This window comes from Pseudophryne corroboree, chromosome 1, assembly GCF_028390025.1.
Source record: "Pseudophryne corroboree isolate aPseCor3 chromosome 1, aPseCor3.hap2, whole genome shotgun sequence".
NCBI classification, from domain to species: Eukaryota; Metazoa; Chordata; class Amphibia; order Anura; family Myobatrachidae; genus Pseudophryne; species Pseudophryne corroboree.
This window is the reverse complement of record NC_086444.1, coordinates 299,778,353-299,801,077: the sequence shown is the minus strand read 5'-3', so window position 1 is coordinate 299,801,077 and position 22,725 is coordinate 299,778,353. Positions and strand designations below refer to the sequence as shown.

At 45.2% G+C, this 22,725-nt stretch overlaps 1 protein-coding gene across 1 annotated transcript in view; it reads right to left on the bottom strand.

The window, feature by feature from the left end:
* The window catches only part of ALDH2 (aldehyde dehydrogenase 2 family member), a 125,515-nt gene that overhangs the window by 51,937 nt on the left and 50,853 nt on the right, over positions 1–22,725 (bottom strand). Inside the window, exons 3-5 of the mRNA XM_063964395.1 lie at positions 9,912–10,052; positions 9,339–9,418; positions 6,110–6,221 (exon numbers count right to left, since the gene is read on the bottom strand). Of these exons, the coding sequence (XP_063820465.1) occupies positions 6,110–6,221; positions 9,339–9,418; positions 9,912–10,052 (333 nt within the window). The remainder of the gene's footprint in view (positions 1–6,109; positions 6,222–9,338; positions 9,419–9,911; positions 10,053–22,725) is intronic.

The following is a 22,725-nucleotide window of genomic DNA, read 5'->3' as shown; positions in this document are numbered from 1 at the left end:
TTCAGGCAAGGTGCTTCGCTGCGCTCGGCACAGGTTACCGTTCACAATTGTAGTCCACGTGGATTGTAAAGTATGAAAAAGTATGTGAAAAACTCATGTCTGCCTTTTTCCATGTCAGCCTATTGACCATGTCGACCAATAGTGGTTGACCTAATGACTGTCGACATAAGTGCTATCGACCTAGTGACTGTATCCCATAAATCTAAATTAAGAAGAATTTGGAATTTACTAAACATGCCTTATAACTCTTCTGTAAATAACAAAATATTTCAACACATTATTGCAAAAAAAAAAAAGAATTTACTCACCGGTAATTCTATTTCTCGTAGTCCGTAGTGGATGCTGGGAACTCCGTAAGGACCATGGGGAATAGACGGGCTCCGCAGGAGACTGGGCACTCTAAAGAAAAGATTAGGTACTATCTGGTGTGCACTGGCTCCTCCCTCTATGCCCCTCCTCCAGACCTCAGTTAGGGAAATTGTGCCCGGAAGAGCAGACATTACAAGGAAAGGAAATTTTGAATCCAGGGTAAGACTCATACCAGCCACACCGTACAACTTGTGATAACCTTACCCAGTTAACAGTATGAACAACAACTGAGCCTCACTCAACGGATGGCTCATAACAATAAACCTTAGTTAAGCAATAACTTTATACACGTATTGCAGAAAGTCCGCACTTGGGACGGGCGCCCAGCATCCACTACGGACTACGAGAAATAGATTTACCGGTGAGTAAATTCTTATTTTCTCTGACGTCCTAGTGGATGCTGGGAACTCCGTAAGGACCATGGGGATTATACCAAAGCTCCCAAACGGGCGGGAGAGTGCGGATGACTCTGCAGCACCGAATGAGCAAACACAAGGTCCTCCTTAGCCAGGGTATCAAACTTGTAGAACTTTGCAAATGAACCCGACCAAGTAGCCGCTCGGCAAAGCTGTAAAGCCGAGACCCCTCGGGCAGCCGCCCAAGAAGAGGCCACCTTCCTTGTGGAATGGGCTTTTACTGATTTTGGATGCGGCAAATCAGCCGCAGAATGAGCCTGCTGAATCGTGCTACAGATCCAGCGAGCAATAGTTTGCTTTGAAGCAGGAGCACCCAGCTTGTTGGGGGCATGCAAGATAAACAGCGAGTCAGTCTTCCTGACTCCAGCCGTTCTGAAAACATATGTTCAAAGCCCTGACTACGTCCAGCAACTTGGAGTCCTCCAAGTCCCGAGTAGCCGCAGGCACCACAATAGGTTGGTTCAAATGAAACGAGGACACCACCTTTGGGAGAAATTGGGGACGAGTCCTCAATTCTGCCCTGTCCATATGGAAGATCAGATAAGGGCTTTTACATGACAAAGCCGCCAATTCCGACACACGCCTAGCCGATGCTAAGGCCAACAGCATGACCACTTTCCACGTGAGATACTTCAGTTCCACGGTCTTAAGTGGCTCAAACCAGTGGGATTTCAGGAAATCCAACACAACGTTAAGATCCCAGGGTGCCACTGGTGGCACAAAAGGGGGCTGAATATGCAGCACTCCCTTAACAAATGTCTGAACCTCAGGCAGTGAAGCCAGTTCTTTTTGAAAGAAAATGGATAGGGCCGAAATCTGGACCTTTATGGACCCCAATTTCAGGCCCATAGTCACCCCTGACTGTAGGAAGTGCAGGAAACGACCCAGTTGGAATTCCTCTGTAGGGGCCTTCCTGGCCTCACACCAAGCAACATATTTTCGCCATATACGGTGATAATGCTTTGCGGTCACGTCTTTCCTAGCCTTTATCAGCGTAGGAATAACTTCACCCGGAATGCCTTTTTCCGCTAGGATCCGGCGTTCAACCGCCATGCCGTCAAATGCAGCCGCGATAAGTCTTGGAACAGACAGGGCCCTTGTTGCAGCAGGTCCTGTCTGAGAGGCAGAGGCCATGGGTCCTCTGTGCGCATTTCTTGCAGTTCCGGGTACCAAGTCCTTAATGGCCAGTCCGGAACAATGAGTATTGTTCTTATTCCACTCTCTTACTATTCTCAGTACTTTTGGTATGAGAGGAAGAGGAGGAAACACATATACCAACTGGTACACCCACGGTGTCACTAGGGCGTCCACAGCTATCGCCTGAGGGTCCCTTGACCTGGCGCAATATCTTTTTAGCTTTTTGTTGAGGCGGGACGCCATCATGTCCACCTGTGGCAGTTCCCATCGGTTTGCAATCAGTTGGAAGACTTCTTGATGAAGTCCCCACTCTCCCGGGTGGAGGTCGTGTCTGCTGAGGAAGTCTGCTTCCCAGTTGTCCACTCCCGGAATGAACACTGCTAACCGTGCTTGCACGTGATTCTCCGCCCATCGAAGAATCTTTGTGGCTTCCGCCATTGCCATCCTGCTTCTTGTGCCGCCCTGGCGGTTTACATGGGCGACCGCCGTGATGTTGTCCGACTGAATCAGCACTGGCCGGTTTTGAAGCAGGGGCTGTGCTTGACTCAGGGCGTTGTAAATGGCCCTTAATTCCAGTTTATTTATGTGTAGAGAAGTCTCCAGACTTGACCACAGCCCTTGGAAGTTTCTTCCCTGAGTGACTGCCCCCCATCCTCGGAGGCTTGCATCCGTGGTCACCAGGACCCAGTCCTGTATGCCGAACCTGCGGCCCTCGAGAAGGCGAGCACTCTGCAGCCACCACAGAAGAGACACCCTGGCCCTTGGGGACAGGGTGATCAGCCGATGCATCTGAAGATGCGACCCGGACCACTTGTCCAACAGATCCCACTGAAAGATCCTCGCATGGAACCTGCTGAAGGGAATGGCTTTGTATGAAGCCACCATCTTTCCCAGGACTCGCGTGCAGTGATGCACCGATACCTGTTTTGGTTTCAGGAGGTCCCTGACCAGAGATGCTAATTCCTGGGCCTTCTCCACCAGGAGAAACACCTTCTTCTGTTCTGTGTCCAGAATCATGCCCAGGAAAAGCAGACGCGTCGTAGGAATCAGCTGCGACTTTGGAACATTCAGAATCCAGCCGTGCTGTTGCAACACTTCCTGAGAGAGTGCTACGCTGATCAACAACTGCTCCCTGGACCTCGCCTTTATGAGGAGATCGTCCAAGTACGGGATAATTATAACTCCCTTCTGCCGAAGGAGTATCATCATTTCGGCCATTACCTTGGTAAATATTCTCGGTGCTGTGGACAGGCAAAACGGCAACGTCTGGAACTGGTAATGACAGTCCTGTACCACAAATCTGAGGTACTCCTGGTGAGGTGGGTAAATGGGGACATGCAAGTAAGCATCTTTGATGTCCAGCGACACCATAAAATCCCCCTCTTCCCCCTCTCCGCGATTCCATTTTGAACTTGAATTTCTTTATATAAGTGTTCAAGGACTTTAAATTCAGAATGGGTCTCACCGAACCGTCAGGTTTCGGTACCACAAACATTGTGGAATAGTAACCCCTTCCCTGTTGAAGGAGGGGGACCCTGACAATCACTTGCTGGAGGTACAGCTTGTGAATTGCCGCCAGCACTACCTCCCTTTCCATGGGGGAAGCTGGCAAGGCTGATTTGAGGTAACGGCGCGGGGGGGGGGAGTCGCTTCGAACTCCAGCTTGTATCCCTGAGATACAATTTGTATAGCCCAGAGATCCACCTGTGAGCGAACCCACTGGCTGCTGAAGTTTCGGAGACGCGCCCCCCACCGCACCTGGCTCCGCCTGTGGAGCCCCAACGTCATGCGGTGGACTTAGTGGAAGCAGGGGAGGACTTTTGTTCCTTCTTACCTCTACCCCTGCCTCTGGCAAGAAAGGATGCACCCCTGACCCTCTTTCCTTTTTGGGAACGAAAGGACTGCATTTGATAATCCGGTGCTTTCTTAGGCTGTGAGGAAACCTGAGGCAAAAAAGTGGACTTTCCAGCTGTCGCTGTAGACACGAGGTCCGACAGACCGTCCCCAAACAATTCCTCACCCTTATAAGGCAAAACCTCCATGTGTTTTTTAGAATCAGCATCTCCTGTCCATTGCCGAGTCCATAAGACCCTCCTGGCAGAAATGGACATAGCATTAATTCTAGAGCCCAGCAGGCAAATGTCCCTCTGAGCATCTCGCATATATAAGACGACGTCTTTGATATGGCCCAGGGTTAGCAAAACAGTATCTCTGTCGAGGGAATCTATGTTGTCTAACAGAGTATCTGTCCACGCTGCTACAGCACTACACATCCAGGCTGAAGCAATAGCAGGTCTCAGTAGAGTACCAGAGTGTGTATACACTGACTTCAGGATAGCTTCCTGCTTTCTATCCGCAGGCTCCTTTAGGGCGGCCGTATCCTGAGACGGCAGGGCCACCTTTTTAGATAAGCGTGTCAGCGCCTTGTCCACCCTAGGGGATGTTTCCCAACGTAACCTGTCCGTTGGCAGGAAAGGGTACGCCATCAGTAACCTCTTAGAAATCACTAATTTCTTATCAGGGGAACTCCACGCTTCTTCACACAATTCATTTAATTCATCAGATGGGGGAAAAGTCACTGGCTGCTTTTTCTCCCCAAACATATAAACCCTCTTGGTATTAACCGGGTTACTCTCAGAAATGTGTAATACATCTTTCATTGCAATAATCATGTATCGGATGGCCTTGGTCATTTTAGACTGTAAATGTGCCTCATCATCGTCGACACTGGAGTCGGACTCCGTGTCAACATCTGTGTCAACCATCTGAGATAGAGGGCGTTTATGAGCCCCTGACGGTTTCTGAGTCGCCTGGGCAGGCGCGGGCAGAGACCCCGGCTGTCCCAAGGCTGCAGCGTCATCAAACCTTTTATGTAAGGAGTTTACATTGTCATTTAAGACCTTCCACATATCCATCCAATCAGGTGTCGGCCCCGACGGGGGCGATACCACACTTATCTTCCCTTGCTCCGCCTCCACATAACCTTCCTCATCAAACATGTCGACACAGCCGTACCGACACACCGCACACACACAGGGAATGCTCAGACTGAAGACAGGACCCCACAAAGTCCTTTGGGGAGACAGAGAGAGAGTATGCCAGCACACACCACAGCGCTATATAACACAGGGATTTTCACTGCTAATAAGTGATATACCCAATAGCTGCTTTTTTTGTATTCTTTGCGCCTAAATTTATGTGCCCCCCCCTCTCTTTTTAACCCGTCTTGTACCTGGATACTGCAGGGGAAAGCCTGGGGAGCTGCTTCCAGCGGAGCTGTGAAGAAAAAATGGCGCTGGTGTGCTGAGGAAGGCGGCCCCGCCCCCTCAGTGGTGGGCTTCTGTCCCGCTTTCAGTGTAAAAAAATGGCGGGGGTTTTTACATATATACAGTGCTAGACTGTATATATGTATTTTTATGCCAAAGGTACTTCAATTGCAGCCCAGGGCGCGCCCCCCCCCCCCCCCCCCCCCAGCACCCTGCACCCTACAGTAACCGGAGTGTGTAAGTGTGCTGGGAGCAATGGCGCACAGCTGCGGTGCTGTGCGCTACCTTAATGAAGACAGGAGTCATCAGCCGCCGATTTCGTCATCTTCTAGCTTCTGTTCTTCTGGCTCTGCAAGGGGGATTGCGGCGCGGCTCCGGACGATCGAGGACAGGTGCCTGTGTTCGAACCCTCTGGAGCTAATGGTGTCCAGTAGCCTAAGAAGCACAAGCTAGCTGCAAGCAGGTAGGTTTGCTTCGCTCCCCTTAGTCCCACGTAGCAGTGAGTCTGTTGCCAGCAGAAGCTCACTGAAAATAAAAAACCTAATAAATACTTTTACTAGTAAGCTCAGGAGAGCCCACTAGGAGCACCCAGCTCTGGCCGGGCACAGATTCTAACTGAGGTCTGGAGGAGGGGCAAAGAGGGAGGAGCCAGTGCACACCAGATAGTGCCTAATCTTTTCTTTAGAGTGCCCAGTCTCCTGCGGAGCCCGTCTATTCCCCATGGTCCTTACGGAGTTCCCAGCATCCACTAGGACGTCAGAGAAAAAAATTATAGAAAAATAGAATATGAAAAAAACAAACACAAACAAAAACTGTTGAATTATTAAATGTATTTATCATTATTAAAAATAAAAATAGGGAAAACAAGTTAGGGAATTTTAACTTTTGCTACTTGGCATAAGACATAATTCTGTGACATACCGGTATAATCTGTGCACAGACGCCAACTGGTTCATGCCTTGTGTAAGTAAAGTAATCTCCATCGATTGGGATGGTTTTTCCATGCCACTTATCCGCCCATCCAGCGTAATATCTGGGGAACAGTACAAAAATTAACAAATCAGGATCGGACATCTTTTGAAGAGATTACACTTTAGAGACATGGGGTTGTGGACTATAAAATATACTTTCCCTTAAATGCTTTTAGTGTATTCAAAAGAATGTGGGTGATATCCAATTAGCCCCGGTAATTTACTGGGGCTAATTGTCCCGCCAGGGGCTATCCAATTACCCCCGATAAGCCAGCACGAGCGGTGGCTTATCGGGGGTTACCCGACGCTGCAGCGGGTGCTGGCTCCTAGTGCAGCGCGCCATCTGCCCATCAGACATACAGGAACGGCGCCGCACGCAGACCCCCAGCAGCAGTCATCCGGCGGCTTCCCCCAGCCAGCGGCCACACAGCATCGCGTCATCAGCAGGAGGACAGGGACGCTGCAGATTTTACCGGTCATGCGAAAATGGGGATGTTTCTACCGAAAACACACAGGTTTCACTGAACCTGTGTGTTTTCGGGAGAAAGGGCTTTTTTTTTTTTTTTTTTTGCAGGTGATCAATCTGGATAGCCTGTAAAAAATAAAAAATTGGTGCAATATCGGGGGGGGAAAAATTGCGAAACCCGATGTTTTACCGGGGCTAATAGGATATCCCCCTGTGTGAGAAAGGGTGAGCTTGGTCTCTTGGACCAGATCATGCATCTGCTGTAAGTGACATCCTCCAGGACACTGCTATTTTATAGCCTGTATACATAACATAGGAACTGCTAGATGCTATGTAAACTTGCATGTACTGTAGCAGACAGTGTATGAACACCGTTCGTGTCACGCTAAGAAAGCGCAGTATTGGAGCGGAACTCGGCCCATAGCGATTATTTGTCCTTATTCAGGGATGTACGCTGCTGTGTCTTCAGCTTCTAGAAGATAATACCTGGAATCTGATGGGTTGCTATGAGCAACATCCCATCTTAAATAAATAGAACTCTGATCTTAGTAAATTTACTCCATAGTTCCCTCAACTACTGAATTCAGTGGTGAGCGCAATGCTGATGTTTGGGTAGCTGAGTAATTTGTTTTCCGTACTCTGAATGTGTCTGTCGCACACACGGCAATTAATTAGCGCATGTTGCTCAGACGTGGGCGTCTCTGTATATTTCCCTGCAGCAGCGTCTTTACCATATTTTTGATGACACACTGCGGGCAAAAACTCTGCTGCAAATGTAACTAGGTCCACCTCTGTATCAGGCACATAGTACTTAAGGGAGACTGAGCTAGCAGTTGTTGAATATATATAATACTAGTTCCTAATTGAAACCATTGTGGGTGGTATCCAATTAGGCACGATAAAATATAAGTTTTTCTCGATTTTTCATTTTTTTCCCCTTCAGGCTATCCAATTAGATTACCCTTAAAAAAATAAGAACTTTCTAACGAAAACACACAGGTTCAGTGAAACCTGTGCGTTTTCACAGCTGTAGCCTCGTCTTCACATGAGCATCGAGCTGCTTTCGGGTGAAACTAAATCCCTGATATGCCGCAACTTGTGCTGGCTTATTGGGGATAATTGGATAGCCCCCTATGTATTGGTACTTCAGTTATTAAAAAGTAGTAATAATTGAATACATGATATTAGCATGTGGGCTGATTATACTTAAAATAGTTTAACAAATTAACAGATCCTACAATGACTTTTGTTGCTAGAAGCTTGCAATGGTCACCAGTCATAAGAGCCCAGAAATCTGCCAATTGTATGTACTGCTCACTGTTAGAGCAGTTATTGTAGGTCTGGAATAAACAGAGTCTGCCTCAAACAATCCTACAATTCACACTACAACTGTCCACTTATTGTGTATACTTATTGGATTTAAGCTGGGAACACACCTATATAATCCATGGCCCAAACACCTGATATTGGATGAATGGGCCTACGATTGTAAAGGTGTGTATGCACATCCAGTGTATGAGCATTAGACAATAATGGGCTTGTAACGCCCCTGCCATGTCCAGGACCTGGGAGGGGAAAGAGGGGGTTGTGCTGCATCTCATGTGCTGTTTAATATTTGTTGGCTCCACCTCCTGCACCCACAGAACCCCGGACACACTACGGTATTTCTAGCACAGTGTGTACAGGGCTTGCAGTGGGATCACAGCACTCGGCTGATCATGCGTGTTTATCGATGAGGTGTGTACCCAGCTTCGGCCACCACCACATGAAGTCTTTAGTTTTATTTCCTCCCGGGGTACTCTTCCCCTTCTATTTGTGAAAATATCAGTAAAATGGAGTTCTGTTAGTCATATAGTCTGCTGTATATTGTACTAGCAATTTCTGTATGCCTGTCATAAGAAATAATGAAAGGCAAATAGTGTGATTTGAATGCATCCTAGGTATATTAATCAGACAATCTTGTCTGGCTATCACACTTCAGTGGTCATCTATTTTGAGACCAAATATCTGACCCACTCATCTCCGCTTGCGCTGTCAGCTCCCCAACTTCCGCCACACTTAGGACAGACTCTGACTTAGAAGTAAGGCATAAAAAACTAAAAGCAAGTAACCGTGTACCTGGGCAAAACCATGTTGCACTGCAGGGGGTGGGGGGTGGGGCAGATATAACATGTGCAGAGAGATTTAGCTTTGGGTGGGGTGCGATCAAACTGAAATCTAAATTGCAGTGTCAAAATAAAGCAACATTTGTGGCTACATCCAAAAGTAGTCAGTATTTACCCTGCACAGAATAGAAATGTAACTACTTCCCTTGCATGGCAACATGGTTTGTTCCAGATACAAAGTTACTTGTTTTTTTTTTGCTTTACATCCAAAATCAGAAAATGGCGCTTGTACCCTTTTCCCAAGTCCTTACTCCTTCTGCCCCGTTTCAACTTAGAATACACTGCAGCAGCTCCAAGTATAGGAAATTATGGTTTGACCAATATAATCAGATATTAACTATTTACTATCATCAACTGATCTGATGTATGTATAATTGTATATGTTCAGTATATAAAGGAGTAGTAAATAGAAGAGACCACCAAGAATTTGCTTCTACTTAAACCATAATAAATGTTCTTGTATACAGCAGATTGAGGATGCACACACTACTGGAAGGACTAGGAATAACATTGGATTGCTGGGACACTTTTTGGGGGGCCAGTCTTACCTCAAACATTTTATTACAAGATCCAGATCCACTGCATAGGAAATTGTATAGGGCTTTCCATTGTCCAGGGTTTCTAGATTCTAAGAAAAACACTTAGATCAGGAAGGTCTTCTTTTAGTAAATAAGAATAATAAGTTATATTTAATTGACTGTTAGACCACAGGGTTAACTTCCTATACAGCTCTCCTAATGTGCTAGTCTATCGAGTGTACAGTAACATGTGTCACTGCCGTCTCTGTGCTGCATCACTATGCTATCCATCTATTTCCTGGCAGCTCTCATACTACTTTCAGGAAGCAGCAACAGAAACCTTGAGTATATGAGAAACAGCAACAAATACACTCTTTGATTTATTAATTCGATTATTGTACCATTTGGGTGTCAGAGCCGCTGGTGACCCCTAAATGAAAGGGGCAGTAAGTTTGTAAGAGGTTCAAAATAAATCTGACAATGAGGTCAACAGAGGTCAAGGTTATGTTGACCACGTGACCTACCAAGTGCGCCGATCACGAGTTCCCCAAGCAAACCCTAGCATGATGGCCAAGAATGATCATTCCATGCATATCTACTTACAGCCAGAATAGTCCTGTCCCGCTCAATAAGGTCAGCCAGTCTATTAAGCAAGACACCCCTATGAGAGGCATCAATTCTCCTCCATGGTGATCCCAGCTTAAAAGCATCTCTTGCCGCTTTCACCGCCTTGTCAACATCAGCCTATAAAAAGAACAGTTACAGATTAACACTAGGACAATGCTGCAAGAAGGCAGGATACAAACCTGAATGCAGATCACTTGCAGGGACATTCACATGAGCAGGCAATATTGAGAATTATAATTCCACGCACAATACAATGCAATTCATGGTTTCTAAGTGACACCTTTTGTAGCAACATTATTTACTATAGGTAGTTTTGCCAAGCGCAGTCATGTGGCATGTTATTGTTTAGTAATATGTTCCTTACATGGAGGACAAATGCACTATGATCTCTCCAACCGTATAACAGCAGCATTATACTTTTTACAAGTGTGATAAACTGGTTTCAAAGAAAAATGGTTCTGTAACATACACTCGCGCCAATAAAGCCGTCATTTAGCATATTGGACCTTCAAAGGAGACAGTCCATTAATAAAAATTTTTTTATTCCACTAAACAATTTTAATTAAGCTGCAAGAAGAGTGTTGTAGACAGGACATTCACCCTTCACCTCCAGTCACAACAAATACAGTGAATGACCTAGCTTCTCCTACACCTATCATACAGTCCACCATACGCAACCCATCATGCGGTGTTCAGATGCACCCCAGACAGTGTCACCTATACCCATCACTAGACCAAAGTTGTGGCTGGACTGATCTTTGTAAAACCCTCTCCTGCTGCTCCACTCCCACAGTCACTATATTGTCTGAATGTCACAGAAATCAATATAAAATAGTTCTACTTACAACATAAGGCTAGCAACCAGACTACACCACAAATTACTTTGGATCTCAAAATATCTCCCAACTCAACCCCTCTACTCTGCATAAGACTGTCTCTCATCCACACTCATTACCTGCTCCCATTCTTGGTTATAGGAGTTTTTGACCTCCTTTGCATGGCCGTAACTGGGGTAGGACAAACGGTGCCTCACACACCACGCTATTATCATGTGGGAGCACCATCTGCACTTACCCTGATTGGCCGGCTGTGTATGCATTGCCAGGGAAAGGTGCAGCGCTGTCCGCTGTGTAGGTTACAGCAAGCAATGCTGCGTAAGTCATCGTGCGGACCGCCCCGTGGTGCAGGGAGAGTAGTGTATTGACGGGTGCCGGAGCTACAGCGCTGTTATGAGCTGTGAGTTTAATGTATGTGGACAGGGGAGCAGGAGCTAGCTGGACATACAGACACACTCACTCACTCTTGGGCCTCTTCCTGGCGTAATGTGCATAAGAGACTCTGCTTGGCATAACATTTATAAGGGCTCTACCTGCCATAATGTGTATAATGATCTTTACTGTGGCGTAACGTTTATAAGGGGTACAACCGTGTGGTGTAATGTGACTAATGGACACTACTGTGCGGTGTAATGTGACCTGGTACTATTCTGTGACTATGCCCCTTCCCCATAAAGCCACACCCTATATTTTTTGCGCACAACTTCGTCACACTCTGAACCTATTTTAAAAAGGTGTGTGTCCCCCAAAACCTTCAATTGTTCACTGAAAACTTACCTCTTCAGGCATCTTATAATATTTCAGAACCACCTACAAAACCTCCATAGATTATTGTACTAATTACCTCCTCTCTACACAACTTACGTTCTCTTTTTACAGGTCACACAATCTACTGTCCCCAGGATAACATTGCTGTGCGAGTGAATCTTAAGGCCCATACACACTGGGCGATTTTGAGTTCAAAGAAGCTCACATTTACCGTTTTGGAGGTACTTTGAGCCCAAAATCTCCTAGTGTGTATGGCCGGGCGATGAGCGGTGATGCGCGCTCCCGCATCATCGCCAGTGCCGCCAGCCTGTTTTAGTGAACCACTTTCCACAGTATCCTACTGTTGAAAGTGGTTCACCGCCGTGAAATTTGCTGGGCCGGGTGAAAATCGCTCAGTGTGTATGCACTGTGCGATTTTCCCGCCAGCGATTTTCACATCTCCCTGTATACATACTGGGCAAAAACGCCCAGTGTGTATGTACCATTAGAACCCACCGAGAACTATTGCAATCTGTCTGGAGCATTTATCCTCAAATATCAAATTCCTGTTCGCCGAAAGTGTGCAAACTAGCAAGCAGGGTCCACCACTTTGTTAGCCTATTACCCAGCCTTGTTTTAGGTTAATACATAAATAAAATAAGACTGTAATGTTGCCAGTTTATGTTAAGGCAGTGAAGTGCCTGTTTTTGTTTTATTACAGTGCAGGCAGTGGGACCTACAGGTATATTTTATGTTGTGCATTTAAACAGACTTGCACCATTTCCTAATTTAAAGACATGATTTTTATGCATTATCCGTGCATATGCCAGAGTACCTCTGCACTTGGGATTACACATCGCTGCCTCCCTGGTTAAGGTCAAAATTAAATAGGACGTCCAAGTGATTATGAAATCAGTAATTTCACTTTATCAGGAAAAGTTTTAAACCAATGTTTGCAAGAGTAACAGTAGTCTCGGAGGTTAAGGTTTCTATAATCTCCACTAAATGACGCAAGAATATGCTGTATTGTATTGTATTGAATAATAGTTATTCAGGCTTAATAACTATGAGGTATATTTTATTGTGAGTTTTGCAGAACAAATTACCTTTACTATCCAAATAAGTCTTCCTACTAACACAGCAAGAAAAACCCTGATAAAAAGCCATGTAACGACACTAATACATTATAAATGGAGTGGAGTTTATTAGCATACATGGACACAGGGTAATTTAAGCCCTTTGATTAGATGTCCAATTGGCTTAGCTGAAGCCTTTGTTAATTAGAACTAGTATATGTGAGCATTCAGTTATGGGGCAGTTGTCAGAGTTTAGAAATTTCCGAAGTTTGGAAATTACAAAGTTAGGAAATTTTAAAAAGAACAGTTAAACCAACAGTTGAACAAACATTGAAAAACAGTGGAAAGCAGGTAAATCTACCATTTAACTAACATTTTCCATAAACACTTTCCCATCTATACTTTTCGCTTTAAAAACACCATGCTCCACAAACTGTTTTTCCTCATAGCTCTTCATGGTATCCTCCATAAAATGACATCGTCCTTCACTATTCCTGTTATGTATCGCTCTGTACACATTGCAGCCTCATTAATCCACTCCCCTCTTATCAACACTCATGAGCTTTTAACCTATCTATGTACACTGTCACATCCTCAACCTGTCACCATACGAAACTATCAGACACCTCCCCCAACTATACCTGTCTCTCTCCTCTCCTGCTTCTACTAGCTGGTGACATATCCCCAAATCCAGGTCCCATCCACATACCACGCTCACATTCAGCTAATTCACAACGGAATATAAAACCAACAAACCTTATCAACATCACATGTCTCCCATCTACCTCCATGTCACTAAAATGTGCTTTATAGATTGCACGCTCTGTTTGCAACAAATTAACAGCTATTCATGACCTTTTCATAGCAAAAAAATTCAATATGCTAGCCATAACAGAAACACAATCAGACACTGCCTCCCCTGCAGCACTGTCACATGGTGGCCTCCACTTCACACACCCCCCCAGACCTGGTAACATTAAAGGAGGTGGTGTTGGAATATTACTGTCCAAATCTTACACGCACATCGTTTTACCACCTGTTCCCTCACTCACATTTACATCCTTTGCAGTACAGTCTATTAGGATATTCACCCCTTTCTCTCTGCGTGTTGCAGCTATCCATCGCCCACCTGGGCAACCCAAGAAGTTTCTGGAAGATTTTTCTGCTTGGCTCCCTCACTTTCTATCCTCTGACATCTCCACCATCATTATGGGCGATTTCAATCTCTCTATTGACAGTCCACAATCTCCCCATGCCTCTAAACTACTCTCTCTAACCTCCTCTCTTGGCCTCTCCCAATGGACTGACTCCCCTACTCATCAGGAGGGCCACAGCCTTGATCTTGTATTCACCAGACTATGCTCTGTTTCTGAACTCACTAACACTCCTTTCCCTCTCTCAGATCACAACCTTATCACCTGCATGCTCTCCTCAATTACTTCAAACTCAATGTCCATAAAGTCTACAAGGATACCTCTTACCCACAGAAATATTAACGCTATTAATTTTCAACAACTATCTACCTTTCTGCAACCACTGCTCTCACCAATTTCTACATTCACCTCTCCAGAGACTGCTGTGTCACACCTTAACCAAACTATAGAAACAGCACTTGATGAAGTGGCTCCAGCTACCCATCACACTCCACGTAGACTTAGATGTCAACCGTGGCACTCTAAATACAACTCTCCCGTAAAGTTGAACGCCAGTGGCGTAAATCTCGTAGTTCAAGTGACTTTCGCACATATAAGACCACCTACCACTCTTATCGTAATGCTCTGGACACTGCCAAACAAACATATTTTCAATCTCTCATCTCTGCTCAAGCCTCTAACCCCAAGCGACTTTTTAATACATTTAAATCACTTCTTGTCCCTCCCTCACCTAACCCACCAGCCACTGTCAGTGCACAAGATCTTGCTTTCTATTTCAAGGACAAGATTGACAAGATCCGAAATGAAATGGTATGCTCTTCCACAGCAAGTGACCTGCTCAATTCCCTGCCTGAAACCTCTAACACCTTCTCTTCCTTTGATCCTACAAATGAAGATGAAGTATCTGCACTTTTTTCATCTGCCTACTCTAATACCTCTCCCCTTGACTCTATACCCTCACAAATTAGTAAAGCTCTGTCTACTGTGCTCATCCCAGCCTTAACGAAAATCTGTAATCTCTCCCTGTCTACTGGTATCTTTCCTTCTCTATACAAGCATGCAGTGATTACTCCCATTCTGAAAAAACAAAACTCTGACCCGAACTCTAACTATCGTCCCATCTCTCAGCTCCCATGCCCCTCCAAGCTACCTGAGAGACTAGCCTACACTCGCCTCACACACTTTCTCAACTCACACAGCCTACTGGACCCACTTCAGTCAGGATTTCGTGCCCAACACTCCACAGAGACAGCACTGACTAAGGTAGTGAATGATTTGGTCACTGCTAAATCTAAAGGACATTACTCTCTACTTATTCTCCTTGATCTCTCTGCTGCTTTTGACACTGTTGACCACTCTCTTCTCATACAAACACTACAATCCCTAGGTATTCAGGACACCGCCCTTTCTTGGTTCTCATCCTACCTATCTAATCGCTCCTTCAGTGTTCGTTTCTCCGATTCCACCTCTCCTTCGCTACCTCTCTCAGTTGGAGTACCGCAAGGCTCAGTCCTAGGTCCTCTGCTTTTCTCTATCTATACCACATCTCTTGGCAAACTAAATCAACTTTTTCGGATTTCAGGACCATCTGTATGCGGATGATACTCAAATCTACCTACCCTCCCCTGATTTGTCACCATCTGTATTGGGCCGTGTCACTGAATGCCTTTCTGCCATTTCATCTTGGATGACATCTCGCCACCTCAAACTTATAATTAATTCTGTTTTGGAAATATTATTTCCACCAGCCAATAGTAGTTTCCAACCTGATATCTCTATCACTATTGAGAACTCGGCAATCATCCCTACCCCACAAGCTCGCTGCCTAGGTGTCATTCTTGACTCTGAACTGTCCTTTGTTACCCACATTCAATCTGTCTCAAGACCATGTTACATACATCTAAGAAACATATCCAAAATACGACCATATCTTACACAAGACACAGCAAAAACTCTAATCCATGCTCTCATTATCTCCCGCATTGATTATTGTAATAGTCTCCTGACCGGTCTTCTCAAACATAGGCTCTCACCACTACAATCCATTTTGAATGCAGCTGCGAGGCTAATCTTCCTTGCCAGACGTTCATCGTCTGCAGATCCGCTCTGTCAGTCCCTCCATTGGTTACCGGTATTCTACCGTATTAAATATAAAATACTTTTACTTACATACAAGGCTATTACCCAAACTGCACCAACATACATCTCTTCACTCATCTCAAAATATCTCCCTACCCGACCTCTCCGCTCTGCACAAGATCTACGTCACTCATCCACACGCATCGCTTGTTCACACTCAAAATTACAGGACTTTATCCGGGCTTCACCCACTCTGTGGAATGCCCTCCCATGCACAGTAAGACTCGCCTCTAGTCTCCAAACCTTTAAATGTTCCCTGAAAACTCACCTCTTCAGACAAGCCTATCAAAATTCCAGACCCACCCACATAACCTTCAGTGCTTCCCTATCTAATTACATCCTCTGTAGAGTATTCATAACATCACATATCTTGTCTTTCTTTACTCTCACACTCTCCTGACACTTGGCCAACTTTGTGGGGTATCATACAACCCATTAAGAACCTAGCAATCTGGTGGACCATTATGCAATAGGTAGCATCTATCCTTGTGTATCTATGCCTATTTCCCTATAGATTGCAAGCTTGCGAGCAGGGCCTTCCTACCTCTATATGTTTGTTTTTACCCAGTTTTGTTCTATTACTGTTGTTCTAATTGTAAAGCGCAACGGAATATGCTGCGCTATATAAGAAACTGTTAATAAATAAAATATTTTCTGTAAATCTCCCATCAACAGTAAATCAGACAGTAGTTGTTAGGAATATAATTAATAGCTAGAGCAGTGGTGGGAAAAACAGGGCCTGGATGCAGCTGGCAATGTTACTGTGACAGGCTCGCTGGCTCTCACCTCCTTGCAATGTGCAGGCAACCCACTGAGGATTTCAAGCACCCAGCAGCATAAATGAGTGTACGAGACCGGAACTCCTCTGAGCCATAAGCACTCCGAACTCCCCCATCACACACCGACTGCTAAACTGGAAATAGCTGATGCTGCCTGCAGGCAGTGCAGCTCTCCAGCAGGCAAGATAAAGCCTATCACATGTAGGGGGGAGATGTACTAAGCCTTGGGGAGTAATATTCACAGGGAGCAGAGAGGCTGGCAGCATGGCCAGCAGCTCACAGAGCATGCCCCCAGGATGATGAAAACAGGGGCCTGGCTCACGATCGCAGCATTCCCACAAAGCCACGCCCCCCTCTGCCTTAGGCGCGCTGTAATGTCCCTCCTTGACTATTGACAATTTTGGGAGGTATGCCGTTAGGAGCTTATTGGTTGGCACTTTATCTCTCTCCACTTTATCACTCTTCAAGGCTCAGTGGATCTGCCCTGTAGTATAGTATGGTCTATCCTGATGTATTGAACTTTTGTTTTATACAAAATGTCCTCATGTATTTTACATTACTAATATTTATTAATTTGCAAGGGCGAAAATAAAAGCAGTTGAATTTCCCCTGTAGCTCCACTCCTCCCACTCCTGTATAGCCCAGACAATGATGGCTTCCGGTTGTATTCACCCAATGTCTTTTACCTGGGGGATGATCCTTTGTAACTGCTAGTCTTCTTTTAACAGGTTTGCAAAACTGTACCTGCAGGAATGCAAACTTCTACTCACTTGTGCTGTTCTGTAAAGAGTACTCTCTAATGGAGACAATGCCAGTGCAGTGTGCATCTACTTGTAGACTAATCCTTCTCCATTGTCTTCCTAACAGAACTAGCAGTTCTTCTCTGGACCTCAGATTAACACGTCTTTTGATCTCCACTCCAAAAGAGGTACTTGAGCCATCTGGACACAGGATGCTTCTGCGAGTGGGAGCATTTTAGTCTTTCTAATCTGTATACCCACAATGATCATTCATAAGTAGGCATTAGCAAAGACACATCTTTCTCTTCTCGCTACTGTGGAGTACACTCCTCCTCACTAGCTGGCTGTATAGACAAAAACAGAAGGTTTTATCATCTATATCACCAGGTAAACAACAGTAGTCCAAACCGCTGATTTCTGTGGGACCAAAAGGCACAGAAAAAAACGGGATTTATATACCTACCGGTAAATCCTTTTCTCGTAGTCCGTAGAGGATGCTGGGGTCCATTTAGTACCATGGACTATAGACGGGTCCTTGGGAGCCTTTGGCACTAAGACTTTAAATGTGTGGGCTGGCTCCTCCCTCTATGCCCCTCCTCCAGACCTCAGTATAGAAACTGTGCACAAGAAGACAAACAACTTCGAGAGAAGGATATTACACAGATAGTGGCGACATTCACACCAGCTCACACAAAATTAATAACCATGCCAATCAACATGTAACATAACCAAACATGCCAACAAGCATGAAACCAATACTGCAACTGCTGAAACATTAGTGAACAAGTAACAATGCAGGAAAAAGGAGCACTGGGCAGGAGCCCAGCATCCTCTACGGACTACGAGAAAAGGATTTACCTGTAGGTATATAAATCCCGTTTTCTCTAACGTCCTAGAGGATGCTGGGGTCCATTTAGTACCATGGGGATATACCAAAAGCTCCCAGTATGGGCGGGAGGGTATGGATGTTCCTGTAGAAATGACTGACCAAACTGAAGGTCATCAGAGGGCAAGGTATCAAACTTGTAGAACAGAGGTTCTCAAACTCGGTCCTCGGGGGTCCACACACTGCATGTTTTGCAGGTCTCCTCACAGAATCGCAAGTGAAATAATTAGCTCCACCTGTGGACCTTTTAAAATGTGTCAGTGAGTAATTAATACACCTGTGCACCTGCTGGGTTACCTGCAAAACATGCACTGTGTGGGCTCCCGAGGACCGAGTTTGAGAACATATGTTGTAGAACTTAGCAAACATGTTAGACTCTGACCAAGTTGCAGCTTGGCAAAGCTGAATAGCCGAGACACCCCGGGCAGCCGCCCAGGAAGAACCCACCTTACGAGTAGAGTGGGCCATAACAGAAGTAGGAACCGGCAAGCCTGCTGTAGAATAAGCATGCTGAATCGTACATCTGATCCAGCGAGCAATAGTCTGCTTAGAAGCAGGACACCGAATCTTATTGGGATCATAAAGAACGAACAATGCTTCCTTTTTCCTGAGACGAGCAGGACTCGTCACATATATCTTCAAAGCCTGGGCCACATCCAAAGACTTTGAAAAAAACTAAGGTGTCAGTAGGCACTGGCACCACTATCGGTTGGTTGATATGGAAAGCAGACACAACCTTTGGAAGAAATTGCTGACGAGTTCAAAGTTCAGCCCTATCTTCATGAAAGATCAAATAGGGACTCTTATGAGACAAAGCCTCCAACTCAGACACCCGCCGTGCAGAAGCCAAGGCAAACAGCGTGACCACCTTAAATGTAAGAAACTTTAAATCTGCTTCTTGTAAAGGTTCGAACCACTCCGATTGCAGGAACTGCAACACCACATTAAGATCCCATGGTGCCGTAGGAGGCACAAAGGGTGGTTGGATGTGCAGAACACCTTTCAGGAATGTCTGAACCTTCGGTATAGCAGCCAATTGTTTCTTGAAAAAAAAAAATAAAATAAAAAAATGGACAAGGCCGAAATCTGGAACTTGACAGAACCCAAACATAAGCCTACATCGACACTAGCATGGAGAAAAAGAAGAAAACTACCAAGTTGAAACTCCACGGTAGCAAACTTCTTGGATTCATACCAAGACACATATTTCCTCAAAATGCGATGGTAACGCTTAGACGTTACTCCCTTCCTAGCCTGGATAAGTGTGGGAATGACCTTGCTTGGAATGCCTTTACAAACTAGGATCTGGCGTTAAACCGCCATGCCGTCAAACATAGCCACAGTAAGTCTTGATAAACAAACGGCCCCTGCAGAAGCAGGTCCTCGCGAAGAGGAAGAGGCCAAAGCTCTCCTAGAAGCAACTCCAGAAGATCCGGATACCAAGCTCACCTTGGCCAGTCTGGGGCAATGAGGATCGCCTGAACTCTTGTTCTCTTTATCAGTTTAAAAAGTTTTGGAATTAGTGGAAGCGGAGGGAACACATACACTGACTGGGACACCCAGGGAGTTACCAGGGCGTCCACTGCCACAGCTTGTGGGTCTCTCTACCTGGAACAATACCTCCGATGCTTCGTGTTGAGACGAGACGCCATCATGTCTATCTGAAGAACGCCCCAAAGGCTTGTTACCTCTGAACACCTCCTGATGGAGGCACCATTCTCCTGGATAGAGATCGTGTCTGCTGAGGAAGTCTGCTTCCCAGTTGTCCACTCCTCAGAATGAAGATTGCTGACAATGCTTTTGCATGTTTTATCTGCCCAGAGGAGAATCCTCGACAACTCTGCCATTGCCGCTCTGCTTTTCGTTCTGCCTTGACGGTTTATGTAAGCCACCGCTGTTACATTGTCCAACTGGACCTGAATGGCTTGATCTTGCAGAAGATGCGCCGCTTGTAGAAGGCCGTTGTAAATTGCTCTCAACTCCACAATGTTTATGTGAAGAATTTCCTCTTGACTTGACCATCTTCCTTAGAAGCTTTACCCTTGCGCGACTGCTCCCCAACCTCGGAGACTTGCATCTGTGGTCAATAGGATCCAGTTTTGTATTCCGAACCTGTGGCTCTCAAGTAGGCGAGGTCTTTGCAGCCACCAAAGGAGCAAAATTCTGGCTTTTGGCGAGAGGCTTATCCGGTGATGCATGTGTAGATGCGAGCGGGACCACTTGTCCAGTAGATCTAACTGGAAGAACCTGGCATGGAACCGACCGAATTGTAAAGCTTCGTACGAGGCTACCATCTTTCCCAGCAGGTGGATGCATTGAAGAACCGATACCCGGGGTGGTTTCAAAACTTCCCGGACCATTAACAGCAGCTTCCCTAAAAATAAAAAAGCCTTAGAAATATCTTTACCAGTAAAACTCAGTAGAGCTTCACTAGCTGCGTCCGGTTCGACCGGGCACAATTTCTAAACTGAGGTCTGGAGGAGGGGCATAGAGGGAAGAGCCAGCTCACACATTTAAAGTCTTAAAGTGCCGAAGGCTCCCAAGGACCAGTCTATACCCCATGGTACTAAATGGACCCCAGCATCCTCTAGGACGTTAGAGAAATAATATTGCAATCGTTTAACATCTATGCTGCAGTTCAAACACAGCGTACATAGAGTAAAGGAAATATGAGGGGAATTATGTGAGGGCAAGGGGTGTTTCTGTGGGTGTGACGTGTATATGTGTGTCGGGAGGGCGGCATTTAGTACCATAAATCCAACGTCTCTAGTTCTTCTCAAGACCAGCATTAAAATCTTGGAGCGTCTCCCCTGATTATTGCACAGCAATGACTAATGCACATATAATTTATGTGGAGGAGTCTGATGGCATGAAAAGGGGTGTGTTCAGGGGTGTGAGTTCATAAAACAGGCATGTGGGAGGAGCCTGTTGACCAGTGGTGCAAGTAGAAAAAATGTTTTACGGGTACTGTGTGCACGCGCGCCAAAAAATGGGTGTGGCCAAATGCCACATGGGGCGTGGCCAATGAAAATGGGGGCCCTCCCTCTGCTGCTCCCCTCACATCAGCGGCGGCGCGGTGGTGAGCAGCAGAGGGAGGGAGGGACGGGGAGCGGCGGCCCGTCGGTGTGGGTAAATTCTCAAGGGTACGCCGTACCCGCACACTTGCACCGCTGCTGTTGACATTAAAGGGGCATGAGGATGGAATATTCTGTGTGCAGCCCTTCAAAACGTTTGATGGCTCTACCTCCAGCTAATCCTGGATTAGTAGTTCTTTAAATAGACCATAAAATAAAGTTAGCTGACGGGATGCTTTTGTGATCTGTTCACCTAGACCAGATGGAAGACACTGACAAAGCAGATTATGGGTAAGCAGAGACACCTGCTTGTGAAGGCTGAACTTAGAAGAGTCACCATCCATCACAGTGCCAGCTTAGGATACTGCAGCGCACTACCTGCAAATCCCACAGTAATAGCATTAAAAAGTTTAACATTTTAATATATCCAATTACAATAATCCATGATTGTGTCAAAGACAGAGTGGCCAATTAGAAATACTGACGAAGAACTCCTCAATTGGACAGTAAAAGGTTATTTGATTTTGCAAAGAGACTGGGTATCTCCGAAAAGTTCATTTTACTTCTTCTACCACAACACTACCATGAACTAAGATATATATATTATATTTTATTTATTTAATAGCTATATGTTAATTTGATCACTTTTAAACACATGACCTGCGGCCAGAGATATGTAGTGCACTAAAGTGTAGGATATTTTTATTATCTGCAATATAGTTGGGTTTGGCATGTCACAAATAAAATGTAAACAGTGTGGGAAGCTAAACTGTCTACTGCTAGCGGTTTACATTTACAGTCATCCACCATCATGTGTGGTCAATGTCATTAATTTACCAACTATTATCAACCTTTACCACTTCCATATTCACTTTTATTCTCAACCTATATTCAAAACCCTTCTTATCCATGGCTTGATCACACAGCCCCACTATAGCATGGAATCACATCACTGTGGGGCCCTTACCATTTGTCTATTAATCTTAAATTTGGGTTTTTTAATTACTGTGTGTCTCTCCAAGTGTAAAGCACTATAGAACAATGATTAGGCAGCGTTTCTCAACCTTAGTCATTACAGTCCCGGTTTTAAGGATCTCCATGCTTGAGTCCAGATGGTTAAATACAATTGACTGAGCTACTTATTAAGTCACCTGAGCTCATGCATGGATATTATCAAAAACAACTGAATAGTCACAGTTTTATTATATAGCAACAACCTTAAATTTTTTTATTTTTTTTAAAACTATATGACTATCACATGTAATGAGAAATAATTTGCACAACATTATATGGACTTTGGGACAGAGCCAATGTTCCTAAACACATTCAGTATATGTGATGCTTATAAACTGCTAATGA